At 50.7% G+C, this 16,268-nt stretch overlaps 1 protein-coding gene across 1 annotated transcript; it reads right to left on the bottom strand.

Moving 5' to 3' along the window:
- Positions 1-383: 383 nt before the first annotated feature.
- atxn2 (ataxin 2) lies at positions 384-15,576 on the bottom strand. The gene is given in 30 exon segments (XM_047048386.1): positions 384-990; positions 1,085-1,259; positions 1,398-1,798; positions 2,029-2,170; positions 2,746-2,939; positions 3,153-3,225; positions 4,129-4,146; positions 4,927-5,049; positions 5,051-5,074; positions 5,516-5,582; positions 5,754-5,903; positions 5,905-5,961; positions 5,963-6,093; positions 6,365-6,438; positions 6,732-6,792; positions 6,794-6,825; positions 7,064-7,228; positions 7,540-7,722; positions 8,718-8,886; positions 8,889-8,929; positions 9,638-9,810; positions 10,033-10,221; positions 10,486-10,577; positions 10,652-10,776; positions 10,965-10,979; positions 11,842-11,992; positions 12,422-12,493; positions 13,041-13,100; positions 13,431-13,464; positions 15,048-15,576. Coding segments are annotated over 30 exon segments (3,321 nt in total). The 5' UTR covers positions 15,149-15,576; the 3' UTR covers positions 384-961.
- Positions 15,577-16,268: the final 692 nt, after the last annotated feature.

Raw genomic sequence — 16,268 nt, 5'->3', positions numbered from 1 at the left:
CTTTTCCAACTGGATGGGTCACAGCATTTCGCTCATCCAGTTGTAAGCAGTTGTAATCCAGCTGAGGGACTCAGTTATATCCCTTCTTCCTGTCATGCATCCCTTCTCTCACTGTCCAATAAAAAGGCAAAGATTATGAAAACACATACACAAGTGTGCAAGACATATGAGCCTTCGTTTTTAAAGCAAACATTGCCAAGCCAATCATTGGGGGAAAAACAGACATGAGAAAGGACAAGTGCTCAGTTTTTAAAACTTTTTTATTGTTTTTAACTTTTTTTGCTCATTTTTTAAATTATTTATATTATCTACAAAGTAAAAGTTTATTTTAACTTAAAAGTTACATTATGGTCAGGTGAGATGTGGAACTTCACCATCACAGTTTCATAAATATTGGCTCTCTCCTCTCCGCCAAACGATTGTTAATCTCAGGAAGATTCTCTTTAGTTTAGTTTGGTTAGAAACCTGTTCTGAAGTCTTAAATGCGTCAGCGGCAGAAATTAAACAGTAACGTTAATACTGCCTAAAGTTGGAAGAATTTTTCATATCAAGGTGCAGACAAAATATCAGTTCCAGTTCAGATTTTTTCTTTTATCGCTCACTCTCTCTTTCTTAGTCTGTCTTTTTTTTATCTCTCACACGCAATTCTTAATTGGCAAGCTGAAACAAGTTACACAGGGGTAGCCCTCTGCCTGTGATGGAGGCTGAAGAGGGAGATGATGGCAGGGGGGAAAGAAGGAAGGAATCTTTCTGTTATTAGAACTCTAGAACAATAAAATATCTGTCCACTGCATCCATCTGTTAACATTCTGCATGAGTGAGAGGGCGGGAGGGATGGAGAGAGGAGGAGGGAGAGAGGGAAGCACATGTGTAGCAGGTCTGACGAGGAGAGAGGCTGCGGCGTCTTCTTCTCTGGTGGCGGAGGAGCAGCGGAGGTAGTCCGTGTGCTCCACAGCGCCCCCTACAGCTGCTGCTGGTGGTGAGGTTGCACTGGAGGGACAGAGGACACACACACAACTTACTATACCACACAGAGAAACAGCCCTCCACTAGTGACAGCCTGAAGCCGCTCCTGGCCGCCTACCTTGGGGGTGCGCCAGGTAGGAGAAGTGTGTGGTGGAAGAGACAGGGATGGGGTTGAGGGCGCTCTGGGGCATGGGGGGCTGGGGGCCGCCAGGGGGCTGGGTGGTCATCAGCATCATGGGGGGGTGGGCGGGGTTGCCGTGGTGAGAGGCCACCATCCCAGACTGCATGTGGGCCTGACACAGGGATGGGGAGAGAGAACAAGGGAGAGAGAGAAAGTTATTTCCACAGACACTTCTGCCTGGCCTAGGTAATGAAGGTGTGTGTGTGTGAGTGTGTGAGACTGTGTGTCTCGGAGGTGTGTTCCGGCTCACCTGCTGCACGTGGGCCAGGTGGGTCTGGCTGTAGCCGTGCTGCACCTGCTGGGGGTGCAGGTACACGGCCTGCTGCGCCGTGGGGAAGTTGGCCTGCGGGGACTGGGGGTTGGGCCCCGGGGTCATGGAGGGTGGGGTGGGGGCCAGGGCGGAGTACATCTGCTGCTGGGGGGCGTTGGCCAGGTGCAGGGCCTGGGCCTGGTGCTGGGCGTGCTGGACCGGGCTGGGGGCCGGGTGGTTGCCCCCATGCTGCCCTCCTTGCTGGCTCTGGCCGGTGGGGGTGGCGGAGGGCTGGGGGTGCTGGGGGTGTTGGGGGTGCTGGGGATGTTGGGGGTGCTGGGGGTGGGGGTGGAGGGTGGCGCTGGGGTGGGGGTACTGCTGAGGGATTGGGCCCTGAGACACTGTTGGAGGGAGAGAGTGAGAGAGGCATAGAAAGAGAAATCATGTTAAATATGGTTAAACTGTGTTTACTGGAAGTCCATCCTCAGATATCAGTGATGGTAGCCGTGTGTGTCTTCCTGGTGTGTGTGTGTGTACGTACCGTACATGGTGTGTGTCTTCCTGGTGTGTGTGTGTGTGTACGTACCGTACATGGTGTGTGTCTTCCTGATGTGTGTGTGTGTGTACGTACCGTACATGGTGTGTGTCTGCTCTCCGTACTGGCTGGTGGAGGAGGAGACCAGGCCAGGCTGGCTGTGGGTGGGAGGAGCCATCATCCTGCTGCCCTGCATCACTGGGCTGCCCTGCATCACAGGGCTGAACACATGCTGGGCCTGTGTGACAGACACACAAACGCAAGAGAGTGTGTGTGTGTGTGTGAGAGAGAGAACGAAAGAGAGCATGTGTGTGTGAGAGAGAGAAGAGAGCATGAGTGACTGACTGACAGAAAGAGGCAGCGTGCGTGTGTGTGTGAGAGAGAGAAGAGAGCATGAGTGACTGACTGACAGAAAGAGGCAGCGTGCGTGTGTGTGTGAGAGAGAGAAGAGAGCATGAGTGACTGACTGACAGAAAGAGGCAGCGTGCGTGTGTGTGTGAGAGAGAGAAGAGAGCATGAGTGACTGACTGACAGAAAGAGGCAGCGTGCGTGTGTGTGTGAGAGAGAGAAGAGAGCATGAGTGACTGACTGACAGAAAGAGGCAGCGTGCGTGTGTGTGTGAGAGAGAGAAGAGAGCATGAGTGACTGACTGACAGAAAGAGGCAGCGTGCGTGTGTGTGTGAGAGAGAGAAGAGAGCATGAGTGACTGACTGACAGAAAGAGGCAGCGTGCGTGTGTGTGTGAGAGAGAGAAGAGAGCATGAGTGACTGACTGACAGAAAGAGGCAGCGTGCGTGTGTGTGTGAGAGTGTACCTGGGACTGGTAGTGAGGGATCTGTTGCACCAGAGGTTGGCTGGTGAACTGCTGCGGACTGCAGGTAAAGTACTGGGTGGAGTAGCCGGGGCTCTGAGCCACGATGGGCGGGCCTGCAGCTGTGGCCGGGTGCATCATGGTGGGCGTGCCCTGAGGGTGGTGCTGGTCTGACCTTTGCTGAGGCATGTTGGGTACTGTAGTTCACAGTAGAGTGCACAGAGAGAAACACAGGCCTTTAAAACTACAACAAAGATGCCAGGGAATGACTGACCGGTAGGATGAGAAAGATTGCGGGGGGGGGGATAGATGGAGAGAGAGGGAGAGATGGAGAGAAATGGGGAGGCAGGAAGAGAGAGAAAGACAGAAATAGAGGGAGAGAGAAAGAGAGAGGGAGTGAGTATTCTCACCTTTACCTGGTCTGTAGGGTTTGGACTGATTCACCGCCATGTGGGGCATCTGAACGTGGTACATTGCTGGAGACTGAAGGGAGGGAGAGGGACGACAGGAAGAGGAAGTTAACAAAGCAATTCTTCTTTTCCTTTGATCAGACCCACCCCTGCTCCGCCCCCCCCCCCCCCCCCCCCCCCCCCCCGCCACACACATACTCCAGTAGTTCCCAGCATGCCTTGTGGACCTGATGCGTGTAGGGGGACTGATATCTTTCCACAGGTCAGCATGCATGACCCCTGCCCTGACCCCTGCCCCCCCCCCCGCCCTGACCCCTGCCCCCCCCTGCCCTAATCCCTCACCTGACAAGACTGGGTGGGTGACACCAGTCCACGTCCATAGAGGCTGTTTAAACACTGCCCTGGTCTAACCTAGGTCTAGTCTGACTGACCACACTGAAACTACCCTCACTTCCACCCTTACTGCGGTGGTCCCACACACACAGACACACACACACACACAGACACACACACACAGACACACACAGATACACAGACACACACACACACAGACACACACACACAGACAGACACAAAGACAGACACACACACACACACACACAGACAGACAGACACACACACACAGACAGACAGACACACACACACACACAGACACACACACACACACAGAGATACACAGACAGACACACAGGCAGACACACACAGGCATCTGGAGAAAGGAAACAATAGAGGCCATGAACTAGGAGCTCATGAGGGTCTGTCAAGCTAAGCCAGTAAAACAAAGATGAGGTTAAACTACTGTTTCAGTGAGACAGCTGAGTGGAATCGCAGTAAGACGTTGGCAAACCAACATCAGATGGACATTTCAGCAAGCAAAAATCTCATACTGATTTGGGAGAGAAAGAGAGAGATAGAGAGAGAAAGAGGAGAGAAAATATATTGGAGACAAAGGAGAAAGCTGAGGAAATTCACAAACCTTCCATATTAGGCTTTTCTAATGGAGAGAGAAAGAAAGAGAGAGGGAGAGAAAGAGAGGAAGAGAGAGAGAGGGAGAGAGAGAGGGGGGGGGGGAGACGGGAAAAAAGGAAAAAAAGAACCATTCTTTAGTGGGTCACCAAAACGTTTCACTAACAAAGTGACCGATGTTGAATCACCAACAAGTTCTTAGAGCAAAACTTGAGAAATATATATTTTTTAAATTACTCTTACACTTTGAAAAAAAAAAAAAAAAGAGTACAGAAGAAAGCATTACTCTTAGACAGATAGAATAGGTGTGTGTTTCTAGAAGGTTCATTCAGAATAGGTGTGTGTTTCTAGAAGGTTCATTCATAACAAAACATATCCATTCCCAGAAGACTGGTGGTGAACAGAACACAGCTCCACACAGCCTGCCTGCCTGCCAGCTCACACAGCGCCCTCTGCCTGCAGAGTTGAGCACAGCAGGCACAGGCTGGTGGGCACCGTGTGATGAGCAGGTGATCATTGAGAGCAGTTGAGAGTGAGGAAACACAGAGATGTGTATGGACACTCAGAGATAACAGACAGACAGAGAGGGGGAGAGGTGAGTGTCTACGAATGAGAGGGACAAAAAGAGAGGAAACCCTAACATAGTAAACTTGTCCACAGAGACTGGAAGAGAGAGAGAGAACATGTAGGAGGTGGAGAGGGAGAGAGAGGGGGAGGTGGACAGTAAGATGCATGATGCTGATGGTAAAAACCTAGAAGAGAAATAAGGAAAGAGAAGCAATGAAAGAGAGAATGTGTGTGTTCTCACCTGCACCCCGGGACTGACGGGGGTGAGGGGGTACATCTGGGGGAAGCACACGGGGTGGGTGTAGACGGTCGGGGGCTGCTGCACCACCACCGAGGGGCTGGGCTGGCCCTGGGGCCGCGGGGGGGGTCGGGGTGGAGGCCGGCTTGGGCTGGACACACACACAGAGAGAGAGACACACACAGAGAGAGAGACACAGAGAGAGAGAGAGAGAGAGAGAGAGAGAGAGAGAGAGAGAGAGAGAGAGAGAGACACACACAGAGAGAGAGAGACACACACACAGAGAGAGAGACACAGAGAGAGAGAGAGAGAGAGAGAGAGAGAGAGAGAGACACACACAGAGAGAGAGAGAGAGACACACAGAGAGAGAGAGAGACACAGAGAGAGAGAGAGAGAGAGAGAGAGAGAGAGAGAGAGAGAGAGAGAGACACACACACAGAGAGAGAGAGAGAGGACACACACAGAGAGAGAGAGACACACACAGAGAGAGACACACACAGTGAGATCAGTCAACGTCCAGCAGGGCCTGGGAGATACATGATGACTCAATCTTACAGGGGGGTGGTTGGGGGGACAGGGGGGGGGTTCAGACCTGGGAGCTGAAGGCTCGGGGGTTGAACTCCTTGGCGTTGGGGTTCAGAGTGGACTTTCTCACTTGGCTGTGGAGGGAGAGGCAGGAAGTGAGAACAAAAACACACACATATTATATTTATCCAGGAGATCTAGAGTCTCTTATGATTTCTCTTCTTCACCCCCCTCTTCTCTTTGGTCTCCACCCCATATCCACCCTCCGCCCTTGCCCCTCCCCTCCGCTCCCTCTCCAGACTCACTCTGGGACCTCCTTCTCCTCCTTCTCCTCCGCCTTGGCTCCTCCCCCGAAGGTGGGTGCGTTCGTCTGGACGCCCTGTGATGTCACGTCCGGCCCCGCCCTCTTCTGGTCATGGAGGGCGGAGTTAGAGGAGGAGGGGGAGGGGGCCACCTGGGCTGCCAGGTTTGCTCACGCCTGCGACGCTGGGGATCATGGAGGTGCCGGGGGGGACCCTCCTCCCCCTCCGGCCCAGCCACGGAGCTCTTATCCTGGGGAAGATCCTTGGGCTTGTCCTTCGAGTCCCGAGGAGGCTTGGTCATCATCTGATCAAACACTGGGTCTGGATTAGAGCTGGACTGCAACTGAAAGTAAATTAGGAATAAGATGGAAAGACAGACAGAGAGAGAGAGAAAAAGAGAGAGAGAGATGGGATGAGAGAGAGACAGAGAGAGAGAAAAAGAGAGAGAGAGATGGGATGAGAGAGAGACAGAGAGAGGAGAGATGGAGAGAGAGAGATGGAGAGATGGAAAGAGAGAGATGGAGAGAGAGGGATACGAAGGGGAAAATGAGATTATACTTTTTCAATACTTTAAGCAGCTGCATGTTTTTATGAATGAAATGCATTCCACTTACCCTAAAATCGACACTAAACTTCTTTAAATTGTTCTCTATTTGTTTTCTGTGGTCTGGTGCCGTGGCTGGGGGTCCTGCAGAGAGAGAGAAAGAGTATGAGACAGTGAGAGACAGTGTGAAAGAGTAAGAGAGTTTGAGAGAGAGAGAGGTAGAGAGAGTAACAGAGAGAGAGAGTAAGAGAGAGGTAGAGAGAGAGTGACAATGTGAGAGAGAGAGAGACAATGTGAGAGAGAGAGAGAGAGAGAGAGGAGAGAGAGAGAGAGAGAGAGAGAGAGAGAGAGAGAGAGAGAGAGAGAGAGAGAGAGAGAGAGAGACAATGTGAGAGAGAGGTAGAGTGAGAGAAACAGAGAGAGGTGTGGCAGGGTACCTTTAGACAGAGACCTGCTCTCCTGAGGTTTGACGTTCTCCTTGTTGGCTGTGGGAGACGCCCTGCCTAGTCTCCTGCATGTGGTTCTCCTTAGCTAACACAGGGGGGGCAGCAGAGAGCGCTGGTTACACAGCTGAACACCACACACACTGTCCTGCATATGTTCACGTACATTTTTGAGTCATTCAAGCATATTTTCACAGGAACAAAGAGTAAACACAGAGTAAAAACGGAAAACCCAAGAGGGAAAAAGAAAAGAGTGAAATGAATCATCACAAAGGCAGAGACTGAACGTATGGAGGTCTTGAGGACGGAAATGACACAGGTCTCACCTTCCGCTGAGGCGGCGGCCATGTTGGGGGCGGGGCTAGCAGTGGTGGGGGAGGCAGCAGAAGTGGGCGTGGTCACCACCTCCACTTGGGCGGTACCCGTCTGGGGGGAGGAGCCGGGAGAGGCCCCGCCCATGCTGTTCTGTCGAGGGGAGCGAGGTCTGTGTCCTGTGTGGCAGAAGGAGAAACACACACACACACACACACAAATAACACACACACACACAATTCAGTGAATGTTCTCATGTCAAACATAGCTAACCACATTCATATGTTGTTGAGCACACAGAAAGCCTTTGCTAGCTAGCTTCAGCCAAGGATTAACTAAGCTTTCATTCTTGGCCGAGGAGAACCTGGCGTGAATCAAGCAGGTCCCATTTCGGGGTCCATGAGTAACGTGTAACTTCCGCAAAGCATGCAAAGGCTCATGGGTAATCAATCGCTGTGTCTCATCCTAAAACCAGGAAGTGGTGTCTTACCCCCGCTGACCACAGAAGACCAAGTGCCTCCGGAGGAGCTGCTGCGTGTTGGTGGAGGCACAGGAACCTCTCCAGGGGCATTGTGGGGGATGAAGTCCACTCCGGGTGGGAGTCCACTCCTGCAGGTGGGGACTCTGTGAGTGCGAGGGGTCCTCTGGGTCTTGGGGGACATCCTGGGGGGCCCTGGGGAAGAAGGAGGGGGGGGGGGGAGAGAGAGAGAGAGAGTCACCACCGGTTTGGACTGTGTTCCCTCTGAGAAAGTGATGGCTAGCTAGCGTGTAGCTAACTAGCTAGCCAGTGACCAGACAGCTAAATCCTTCCAAAGCCACACTGCTGGGGGAGTATGGACACAGACGGACACACACACACACACACACACACAGACACACAGACACACACAGACACACACACACAGACACACACACACAGACACACACAGACACACAGACACACACACACACACAGACACACACACACACACAGACACACACACACACACAGACACACACACACACACACACAGACACACACACAGACACACACACACACACACACAGACACACACAGACGGACACACACACAGACACACACAGACACACACACACAGACACACAGACACACACACACACACACACACACACCGTCTAGACAGAGCGTCTGACGATAAAAAATTAACACACCAAACACCTCAAACTGTGATGAGAAGAAGAGAGATGGAGAGAGATGGAGAGAGAGAGAGAGAGAGAGAGAGAGAGAGAGAGAGAGAGAGAGAGAGAGAGAGAGATCGGGAGAAATAGAATTAGAGAGAGATGGAGAAAGATGGAGAGAAAGAGAGAGAGAGATAGAGAGCAAGAGAGAGATAGAGAGAGAGGGAAAGAGAGAGAGAAAGTGTGCGTGCATACGTGCGTGTGCAATCTCTTGTTCACCAGAGAAACAGAGAGAGAGAAAAAAGAGAAAAAGAGAGGGAGAGACAGAGAGCAATGGGTGGGTCAGATGTGTTAGTGGCTACAGGGGGAGACGAAGGGGGAGTTAGATCAGGTGAGTCAGGAGTCAGCCAGCCCAGTCAGCCCAGGGGGGAGGAGGGAGGGGGGAGGGGGGGGGTAGGCAGGGAGAGGAGGGGTGGTGCAATGTTCACGTTCACTCTGTGCTCCACACCACAGCGCATGGCTCCCAGGTACCTTCATAGGGCATGCGTTTGGGCAGGGTGGCAGCTGGTGCGGGGGGGCCGAGGGTGGAGGGGTGGGATGGGGGCCGCGAGGGCCGAGAGGGGGGTCTGGAGGGAGGTCTGGTGGGGGTGGCCGCCCTGGGGGGCAGGGAGGACGGGCCTGACTGGTAACGGGAGGGGGGGGGCGGGAGGAGGGAGACGGGCAGGGCGATGGCCAATGGGAACCTGCGAGGGACAAATGACAGAATGACAGAACCAATAAGAGCGGGAAATCAAATAAAGAATGGACAGGTGTGGTGGACTGATGAACACAAAAGGATGTGATGGGTGTAGTTAAGAGGGATTATGGGTGAGGAAGGAAGAGGAGGAAGAGGAGGGATATTTAAAAGAGAAGAAGAGTACAAAAACAGTCGAAGATGATAAATGATACAGCGATTGAACCGCCAAGTGAAGTCGATGCCTTTGGGATGCTTAGAGGAGAAGAACAGATTAATTGCTGGAGAAGAAGGAGGGGTGTGGGGGGGGGGGGGGGGGGGGGTGGAGGGTAAGGTAGTCAGCTGACAGGAGGGCTGTGTTGAGATCTGACTGGAGAACCTGCAGGGTAAAGTGAGAACTGGGATCATGCCAGGTCACGTGGCCTCACTGCTGCCCTCCGCTGGCCTCAGGCAGTACTGCGGCTCTCGGTGTCGGCATGGCGACCTCACCACATTCCATCTGGGCTGGGTCACTAGCCTGCAGGATGGGCGTGTGGCTGTGTGTTCTGTACTCTATGTTCACATGTGTGTGTGTGCATCCGTTTATGTCTTTGTGTTCAAAAACATGCCATGGTTTTGCTTGTAGAAGTGTGTGTGTATGTCTGAGCTGTGCATGTGTGTGTGTATACGTGTGCGTGTGTGTGTGTATCTGTATTTGTGTGTGTGTATGGAGACCTACCTCCGTTGACGACCCTCTGGTCAGTCCCAGAGTTGGGGCTGTAGTCGTGGGGGCAGGCTCTGGGAGGGGGGGGCCCGCCGCTGCCCTGGACCAGCCTGGGGGAGTTCTGCCTCCCTGCCCCCCACGACAGCCCCTCCCTGCTGCGCTGGCCCGGGGGAATGTACTTGTTCTCTCTGGGGAGGGACACACAGACCTGGTGAGTGAGTGGTACCTGCTGAGTGTGTGTGTGTTTGTGTGTGTACCTGCTGAGTGTGTGTATGTGTGTGTACCTGCTGAGTGTGTGTATGTGTCTGTGTACCTGCTGAGTGTGTGTGTGTGTACCTGCTGAGTGTGTGTATGTGTGTGTGTACCTGCTGAGTGTGTGTGTATGTGTGTGTGTACGGGTGTGTGTGTACCTGCTGAGTGTGTGTGTCTCCCTCTCGCCCCGCACCACGGCGGTGTACTTGTCCTCCTCGGTGCGCTCGTCGTTCTCCAGGGCCACGCGGGCCTTGTAGGTGGAGCTGGCCTCGATCTCCTCAGCCAGCTGGGCCGCCCGGGCCTCCCGCTTCAGGAACTCCTCAGAGTTATCCCTCTCCAGGGGCACCCTGGGATACCAGCAGGGAGGGGGGGGGGGGGGGATGAGACACGGAGAGAGAAACATACTACATAGAGACGGGGAGGGAGAGAGAGAGGGAGATATGGAGAGGGAGATAGCAAGAGGGAAAGATCTATAGAGGGAAAGATCTTTAGAGGGAGAGATGGTAAGAGAGATGTATATATAGAAAGAGGGAGAGAGACACAGAAAGGGAGAGATGCAAAGACAGAGATACATAGAAAGACAGAGATACAGAGAGGAGGGCAGATCTTACGTGTATGTGGAGAGGCTGCTGTCGTATGTAGACTTGACGCCGTACTGCTCCTCATTGTACTTGAACATGTCGTTGGGGTCCCAACCATTAGACTGGAGGAACACAGAGAGGGTGAGAAGAGTGTGTGTGTGTGTGTGTGTGTGTAGTGTGTGTGTCTCGTCCCTACCACGTCTGTGTCCAGAGACTCCAGGCTGTCGGAGGCATGAGTCTCTCCTCCATCCCAGGGTTCCAGGTCCTTCTCCTTGTGCTCCCCGTTAATCCTACTGCTCACTGCAGAGTCGGTGAAATTGTCTGGGGGGGACACACACGCACACACGGTCATTTCAGGACGCTATCAAAGATCCCTACTGAAGTAGAAATGTATCACGTCGATGTGGTCAAGACATAAAGGGATATTTCCTTCAAAATATATACCCAGCATTATCATTGTGTGTGTGTTTGTGTGTGTGTAACAAAAGCTTTAACAGAGCGCATATTACCTGTGTCTGAGGAGACTACAGTGGATACATGGAACAGGATGAGAGGAGGGAGAGAAAGAGAGAGAGAGAGAGAAGTGTCAAACTATCACTTAGGTGGGGTTGTCCTAATCCTCCTCCTGCCAGTCAAGAGTCCCCTCCCACTTCCTGCCCCCCCACACACACACACACTTCCTGCCCCCCCCCCCCCTCCCTTCCTGCCACTCCAGAATCACTTTGTTACAATCAGACAGTTTTCTTTAGGACACAGCAGAGTGGACGAAGCACACACGCGTGTGCGCGCACGCTCATGGCTGATTTGCAGCGAGTGAATGTAAAGTTGATTCATGCAGGGTTTATGGACTCGCCCTGCAGTGGAGTCTCTGGCTGGGAGACCTCTGGACCAATCTATACCTTGCGTTATTGCTCACTGGCTGGCCAATCAGAGAAGAGCACACACAATTTACTTCCTGGTGCTCAGGCGTGACTACAACACACAAGAACAGAGATCAATACTCGGGACAGAGGCCACATGTATATTTACATTCCACTCTGCCTCTGGCGAGACACTGCTAGTGTGGATTGCATTTACATTTACATTTAGTCATTTAGCAGACGCTCTTATCCAGAGCAACTTACAGTAAGTACAGGGACATTCCCCCCGAGGCAAGTAGGGTGAAGTGCCTTGCCCAAGGACACAACGTCATATTGGCGGGGCGGGGAATCGATCCGGCAACCTTCTGATTACTAGCCCGACTCCCTCACCACTCAGCCATCTGACTCCCTCCTGCATGAGGGCGTGTTGTGTGTGTGTAGGAAGTGTTGAAGCGTGTGTATGTAAGCGTGTGCGCATGTGACAGTGCACGCGTGTCAGCCGGTACACGTGGCCAGTGCACAGTACCTTTTTTAGCAAAGTTGGGGTCCACGTCTTTGAAGGTGACCACCACCACGTCGGAGGCCTTGAAGATGATGCTCTCCACTATGTCCTCCTTACGAGGACCCACGCCTGGCTCTGGACTCTTCCTGTGGGCAGCGTCCAGCACCAGGTCACACTGGAGGAGGGAACGAGGGACAGGAGGTCAGGGGGGGAGAGAGAGAGGGGGAGAGAGAGAGTGAGACTGAGAGAAAGAGAAACCGAGAGAGAGAGAGAGAGAGAGAGAGAGAGAGAGAGAGAGAGAGAGAGAGAGAGAGAGAGAGAGAAACCGAGAGAGAGAGGGGGAGTGAGAGAGTGAGACCGAGAGAAAGAGAAACCGAGAGAGTGAAACCGAGAGAGAGAGGGGGAGTGAGAGAGTGAGACCGAGAGAGAGAGGGGGAGTGAGAGAGTGAGACCGAGAGAAAGAGAAACCGAGAGAGTGAGACCGAGAGAGAGAGGGGGAGTGAGACAGTGAGACCGAGAGAAAGAGAAACCGAGAGAAAGAGAAACCGAGAGAAAGAGAGAGAGAGATGTCCACCAGCGTGGTATCAGAGGGGCCTCCTCTCACCTCCGGCCCGTACGTCTTAAACACTCCGTCGTAAACCCCTCCGTTCTTCACCCGGAGCTCACACTTGGTGCCCTGGAGAAGAAACAAGAGGCACAACATCAGCTCAGCCCAGCGCCCCCCGCAACCGGCAACACCGCACACCTCTCACACGCCAGCCTGAAGCCCTCAGGAAACATCTGCTGCTCTAGTGAACGCCGTCACCAATCGCCTCCTGTTTCTCCACCCAGACGCCCCTGGCTGAACGGGCTGTCTGGCTACGCTGGAGGAGGATTGGAGCTGTTCTCCCTGGATGAGCTTCACAACGTGAGAAGTGAAGAGATGGACGGGATCACTAGTTACTGTGAAAAGGCCCGTACCCCTCCGCACCCCTCCACAGAGCTTCATCACCCAGCTATCTAGCTCTGCAACCCCCACGCCACTCCTGACCAGACAGTCAGCCCATCCTCAACTCCCTTTGGGGCCTGGCTGTCCAGATCACTGCCTAGTAAAGAAGCGCAGGGCTGCAGCTTCATCGTCTGGCCTGCTACAGCATGTGCTGAAGAGCCAGGAGGTTTACCAGGACACGATGTGGGTAAAACCATCTTTAAGAGACATGGGGGGGGGGGGGGATGGGACGTACCACCACTGATGTCAGGACATGGACCATCCTCATGTTTGCATAAACACCATTATAAACAACCTGAAAGAGAGGACAACAGAACAAGAGCATGACATCACTTCTGACTGGGCCCCCAAACGACATCGTACCAGTGTGAATTACGCACAAATCCTGGACAATGTCCTATATACTGTGGTCCTACATAACTGTGTTTAGGCAGCCAATCTGTACTTTCCATATGCACTCGCTGTACTTTCTATGTGCATTGTTAGTACGTCATTTTGGATAAAAGCATAGATGAATTAAAATGTGCATTGCACCGGAGACCACTGCAACAGGCTAGAGTTAAGAGGTGTGGAATAAACAGCCAATCTCAAACTTGTGTTTATAAATGACTTCATGTTTACTTACCGGCGCTGAAGGAGCTTTGGCACTGTGTCTTCCCCTGAAAACAGGAAGACAAGGGTTAGTCTGTTGTCATCATCTTCATCATCTTCCAGGTGTCATAACTCAATTTCCCAGCAGGTAGTCTTCTTAATAATGAATCAAAGGTGAAAGACCAAAGTGTTTGTTCTTTAATACATAAAGGTCTGGTTCTGCTTTATACATTCAGTGATTACAGAGGCCCACATTATCAGCCTGTGGCTGAGTCACAAAAGGTACTGTCTGGGAAAGCCTAGCTCCCTAGCTTTGATTTTTTTGTTCAACTCAATTTCAGTGGTGTAATTATGAATGCTGTAAACGAGTTATAGCAAGCAAGCTGGAGTTTTGGTCTGGATGACACACACACAGGCACGTGCACACAGGGAAGCAGGCAACGCCCACTTTACCCCCTCACGATCGGCCCCTTTCAGAATAAGCAATATTTTAGATTGACAAACTACGGTGTGAGCAGAGGACCACAGTTTTCATTTTGATTGATTAGCAAAGTAAAATATAGCCAATATGGCTAATAAGGCTAAATCGGGTCATTCAAGGATGGCATAGACGTATTTGTCATATGAGTGTGGTGTCATTCAATGTACTCATTTACCGTGGTATACCCCTAGTGGGAACCAACCCACACAACAGAACACGGTGTCCACGAGCTCATTTAAAAAGCTGATTTAGAAAGTAAGATCTAACTGATCAACAGACGGTTTGTATACAAATGTCATGTTTCAAGGACACAAATTTACACAAGCCGTTACGAGTCTCAAGGTTGACAGTAGTCCGAATTAAATGCCCATACACCCCCCCCCCCCTCCCCGCCCCTTTTCGCTTGCACGCACCGGTTAAATTTTCTTTTAACCTGGCATTTTCAAGCATTTAGAATATTCCTACTGTGAGTCCAAGACAAATATGACATGTCGAACAAGGCCTTGTCTTATTAGATAAAATGCTTTACACAAGACACGGTGAAAAAGATACAATCAGGCGTAGACCCAATTAGCGAGCAGGCAAAAGGCTTAAATTGCACCGATTCAATGATTTGGATTGAGTAATCATTGAATACAAGGAGCATAAATGACACTTTGATAACGTTGGGTGGTTAAGTGTAAAATGCATGCGTCAACCTACTATGTGCATCAACCGTGTGACAGCTAACGTCGTAGTATCTGCATGTCTAACTGACGTTGCCTGTTAAAACATCCAGTGTATTTTGCCAGACAGCTTCTCTTGAGTCGTTATCCTTGGTTACAATTTAACAGTCGGATTACACTGTCGCAGGAGATTTTAAAACTATGCATCTATCTCATGGATAAAGGGTTACGTTGAGTCGTTGTTCTACATCCGCAGCCAGGCCTCAGAAATGATACCCGCTAGCTTGCTAGTAGCATGGCTAACTAGAAGCTAACTTGACCAGCACCACGTCGCCAGGCCGCTTAATAAATGTGTTCACGCAAAGGAGATATATTTTGATTTCGATGAAAGAGATGACAAGTGCTGAAACTATAATAGGGGTTGGGTCATGTTAATCAAAGACTGTCAACTCCAAACCTACGCACATTTTGCCGTAAATTTGTCGTCTTTTCAGCTGTCACTGACCTGCCCAAATTCTGTCGTCCACCGCTTCCACCAGCACCAGAGGCAGCGGCACTGCTGCCACCGCCGGGTTTGCGAATACCACCGGCCTGCTTCATTGACATGGTGATCCCATAAAAGACAACGTTTGAAGTGTATTTCTAAAGTTCCAAAATGATTGTATCAGCCAAAGAGATGATGAATGTGCGGTATTCAATGATGACGAAATCAAACAATGATTAGCAAGCTAGCTAATGTCAACTTGCTCTGCGATTCGCAGTTGTGGTCCAATGTTATGAGAGCTAGCTGGCTAAGCTAGCAATAGCAGCCAGCTAAAGGCAACTATAAAGCCTGGTATCTGTGTAACAAAACAGAAAAAAACTACAATAAAAACTATAATGTAACAAAGATTACTCTTTGGTGTCAACTGTTTGAATAACACCTCTTGTCAACTTCTCTTTAAATCGGAAAAATGAATTAAATTTATCTCAAGATTAGATTTTCAGCTACCTCGGATTCCTTCCGTTGCTAGCTAACAGCGAAAAGACCAAAACAGTCTGAAAGGGGACAAAAAACAGCGGAGGGATATAAGCAGAGCGTGATACTACAGATCATACGAACAAAATATTGTTATGTATGCTTTGACATCCAACAATCAGTCTGGATTTAAATGTATCCACTCCCTTCAAACGTAAAACACTGACAATAGAAATATGTCAGAATTTCATTTGGGAAACAAAAGACAGCAAAACAACGCACTATTTACGGGAAGTAAATGGATCATGAGCAGCGGTACTCCGGCATCCACGTGAACCGGTGTGCTTACAATGCGTATCAGAGTGGTACAGGAGCCAATGTACATTAAATACATCAATGGACTTTGTCTACAACTAAATATAAATCCGATAGAAAATGTATGTCTATCGTTATATTAGCTGTCAGTACCTTGACAGTGATTACAATTCATTTTGTATACCACAAATGAAAAGTGACCCCAAATTTTACGGAAAACCATGTGTCCATTTAAATATGGTAATCTACTGTCTGCCTTATTTCTAATCATCTCATCAATATGTATATATATATATAATAATTTTTTCGAAGCTCTCGAAAGGTGATTAATTAATCGTTTTCCTATTATTAGGTAACGGTCCCCTCCCTAATTTTTGTCGCCAAGTTGCTGTCCAAGGTTCTGAAATTAACTGGCAATAGAGGTGAATACTGAACTGTTTACATATTTGCCAC

This window comes from Hypomesus transpacificus, chromosome 24 (genome assembly GCF_021917145.1).
Source record: "Hypomesus transpacificus isolate Combined female chromosome 24, fHypTra1, whole genome shotgun sequence".
Lineage (NCBI taxonomy): Eukaryota > Metazoa > Chordata > Actinopteri > Osmeriformes > Osmeridae > Hypomesus > Hypomesus transpacificus.
The sequence above is the reverse complement of the archived record's forward strand: the minus strand, read 5'-3'. Positions and strand labels throughout refer to the sequence as shown.